Source organism: Phoenix dactylifera, chromosome 5, assembly GCF_051530095.1.
Source record: "Phoenix dactylifera cultivar Ajwa chromosome 5, Ajwa_hap1_PhDact_Kaust_v1.1, whole genome shotgun sequence".
NCBI classification, from domain to species: Eukaryota; Viridiplantae; Streptophyta; class Magnoliopsida; order Arecales; family Arecaceae; genus Phoenix; species Phoenix dactylifera.
Window position 1 is genome coordinate 38840246 of NC_143194.1, and position 3473 is coordinate 38843718.

Consider the following 3473-nt stretch of genomic DNA (forward strand, 5'->3'; position numbering starts at 1 on the left):
AGCGACTTGTGGGCTCGGACGTGGGAAGTAAAGTCTGTCACTGAGGTTGGGGGGCGAGTCTCGTCCGCCCCCTTGCGCTTCTCGGAGCTTTCATGGTGAAACCTGCGCCCTTTGGCGTCTCGAGGCTGCTTTATTCAGTGAGCTTATGATGAAGCTCGTATCATTACGCTTCTTGAAGCGGAGGTGGCGTCTCTTGAATCGCCAGGATCGCCTTACGGCGGATTAATGATGGGGGTCCTCGAGCTCGTCGAGGCGGTGCCTCAATCCCGTAATCGAGGCTTCTCGCTCATTAATGAGTGTGCCGTTACGGGGTTTAAAACGGACACGCGGCGTGACCCAAGGTCGGACGCTTCCGATTTCGTGTTACTGGATCACAATTCCGGAGAGGTGGAGGCCACATCGAGGCTCCACGTGTCCCAGATCTTATTAAATGAGGGGAGCGGGGCAGCGTCCGCTCGTTCGTCAAGACGATTTGATTTTGCAGACCCATGATGAGGCCCCGAGATCCGATGGGACAACGCTTCGATTTCGTACCCGATTTATTAATCCGGAGTGAATACGGTGCTTCGGCTTCCGAGGTCGACACGTGGCGCAACCCGATCGGGGGATGGGAACCGACCCCATCGATCTGGGCCGTCAGGGGGGTCTATATAAACCCCTCGAGGTTGCCCTAAAGGTCTTGTTTGGCTGCTTCTTATTTTCGTTGCCTTTCTCCCTTGCTTCCTTTCTCAACCGAACCTTGCTCTCGGTGCCCGGAGCGATTTCCGGCGATGTCCAGTAGGTTTTCACCCTGTTTTCACTAGGGTTTCCTCTTTTCTTCTCCTCCCCAGCTTCCATTTTCCGCTTTTTTTAACTTTTATTTCGTTCTTCTGTGGGAATGGGTTTGGGTCCTGAGGAAGTGGGATCGAGCCTGTCGGGGGAGGAGTTGGAGCTGATCCGCTCCCGGTTCTTCTTCCAGCCCGGGTTTGGTCTTGAAACTGCGGGGCCGGAGGACAGGGTGACGCAGCCGCCCCCAGGTCGGATCGCGGTCTACCGCGAGACACTTTGGGCTGGCCTGCGTTTTCCCGCCCACGAGTTCGTGAGCCAGCTGCTGGCCGAGTACCAGCTCGTCCCGGCGCAGTTGGCTCCGAACTCGTGGAGGACCATAATCGGGTTCTTGTCCCTGTGCCTCGGGCACGGGATCCCGATCTCGGTAGGCCTCTTTCGCCGGTGTTTTCTGTTCAAGAAGATCCCGGCGGACGCAGGGTGGCTATACTTCGCCTTTCGGGGCGGTATGTCACTCTTCCAGGGTGCCCCTTCCTCGATTCATGAGTGGAAGGGGAAGTTTTTCTTCCTGGCGTCCGAGGCGCCTTGGGGGTTCAACCCGAGGTGGGGGAACCCTCGGTTGAAGACCCTCAATAAGCTCTCCGAGCCCTCGAGGAGGGAGCTGAGGACCCTGGACTCCGTGCGAGCCCTCGGGAGGGGCAACGACCTGACCGAGCTCCTGCGGGAGGACGCCCTGGCGAGCGTAGGTCTGAGCTCGGCGCGCCCCGAGGGTAAGGGTGGTTACATTATTTTATTTTTTCTTCGTTCTTTGCTTTTACTGTCACTGGTCTGACACTTAACGAAATTTTGATTTCAGATATTCCCCGCCTGCCGACCAGCAACACATCACTTTTCTCTCGCCTGAGGAGGCGAGAGGCCGAGGCCGGGGGAGCTAGGCCCCAGCCCCGGAAGAGGGCGAGGTCGGACGGCGCCTCCAGTTCAGCCGGCACGAGTGGCCCCGAGGCGGGGGCCCCTGCAGCCGACCCGAGGCGGGAGCGGGTCGTTAGTGATGCGGGCCCGTCGGCCCCTCCTTGCCCTGCCCCCCTTGCCCAGCGGGGGGAGTCGTCCATGGCCCCGCAGCAGCCAGAACCCGGGCTTGCTCGAGGCCCCGAAGCGAGCAGCTCCGGGACCTCGGGCCCGGTCGTGCCGAGCTCTTCCCGGGCTTTCCGAGAAGAGTCGGTCGAGCCGGACTCCTCTATTCCCGAGGGGAGCTCGGCCTTTCAGGATGCCGAGGTCGCGCGCTCCATGTTGCGGCGTGCGGTACTTCCAGCGGACCGGGCCGTGTTCCGGAATGTTTCGCTGGAGGAGGTCGTTGGCAGCGCTTACTGCAACACCGCCCGGGTAAGCTTCCTTCTTAATTTCCTTGAGTTACTAGCGTACTTGTGTGCTTTTCAACTCACAATACCCTCGTTTCTTTCTTTTCAGCATATTCTCGAGCTCGACACCTTGGCGTTCATCGCCCACGGGTGTCGGGAAGAAGTCCGACAGCTCGGCCGACAGCTGGAGCCGGCCAAGAAAAGAGTCGCCGAGCTGGAGGCGGCGTTGGCCGCGGCCGAGGCTCGGTGGGCGGCCACCGAGGCTGAGCGCCTCGCTATGGCGGAGGGGCTCGGGGAGGAGAAGGCCGCCCACGCCCTAACCAGGTCGGCCTTGCGCGGCACGGAGGCGCGCTTAGGGGAGGTCCAGGCCGAGGTCGCGGCCCTCAGGTATGAGGACGGGGTCTCCCGCCTCCGAATCGAGCAACTTGAGGCCCGGGAGAGGAGGGCACTCGAGCGAGCCGAACATGCCGTGGAGCTCTTCAAGGAGTCGCAAGAGTTCCGCGACATGTTGGAGGAGGAGACAGTGGACGGGTTCCTCCGAGGTTTCGAGAACTTCCGGGCTCAGATGCGCCGGTACTGCCCTCAGTACGACCTCTCGACGGTCCGTCCGAGGGAGGACCTGGGCCTGGGGTCCGACGTGGAAGCCCTCCCCGCCATTTTGACATCCGAGGCGGGGATATACGAACAAGACCCCGCCGAGCCTTCGACGGGGGCGGCCGAGGCGGTTGGCACCATAGAGGCGGCTCCGGCGGCCGAGACGGACGCCGTCCCGGAGGCGGTACCCGAGGCCCCTGCCCCCGACCCCGAGCCTGTGCCGACTGAAAACCTCGAGATCATCAATGTGCCGGACGACCCTCCGGACGTTGCTCCCGCCGCTTAGGACTTAGCGTATTTTTCCTTTCTTTTTCATTGTATCCGAGGTCGGCTCTTAAATGGTCGACCTCCAATTTTGTAATCGGCCTTCGGCCTTCTGTTAATGAAAAACACTTTCATCATTATGTGTTTGCCTTTCTTTTTTGTTGCGAACGAGGCTAGAGCCTTAGCTAACTGCCTCGACGACCTCTAACTTCACATCTTAGTTTTCGGGTTGCTTAACGAAGTTGTCCCCTTTTCCCGGGCTATGTCTTAGCCTTCTCGGGTTCCAGTCATTCCGACCAAAAGGAGCTCCGAGTCTTAGGTTTTTTAGAAAATTCCTCTAAGTCCCATAGCTCGGATCTAAGAATCGTGGAAGTCATCACGTTTAGCCTTTAGGAAAATTCCAAGGCATCGAGGTCGGGCCTTAGCCCTTCAAGTAAGACCGGACTAGGTCTATGCCTGCTGCTATTCGGAGATTTTAGTCGGGTTTCCGAACTT

General features: G+C 59.5%; 1 protein-coding gene across 1 annotated transcript; it reads left to right on the forward strand.

Annotated features, from left to right (window-relative positions):
- Positions 1-2005: 2005 nt before the first annotated feature.
- Positions 2006-3000, forward strand: LOC149753579 (uncharacterized). The gene is made up of 2 exons (XM_089923572.1): positions 2006-2145; positions 2230-3000. Exons 1-2 carry the CDS (start codon positions 2050-2052, stop codon positions 2998-3000), a joined length of 867 nt encoding a protein of 288 aa, XP_089779698.1. The 5' UTR covers positions 2006-2049.
- Positions 3001-3473: the final 473 nt, after the last annotated feature.

What these genes read in the sequence shown, in the direction of transcription:
- LOC149753579 (XM_089923572.1), top strand. Translation starts at nt 2,050, where the DNA reads ATGTTGCGGCGTGCGGTACTTCCAGCGGACCGGGCCGTGTTCCGGAAT. An exon ending in CTTACTGCAACACCGCCCGG is followed by an intron (nt 2,146 to 2,229) that starts GTAAGCTTCCTT and finishes CTTTCTTTTCAG; the next exon opens with CATATTCTCGAGCTCGACAC.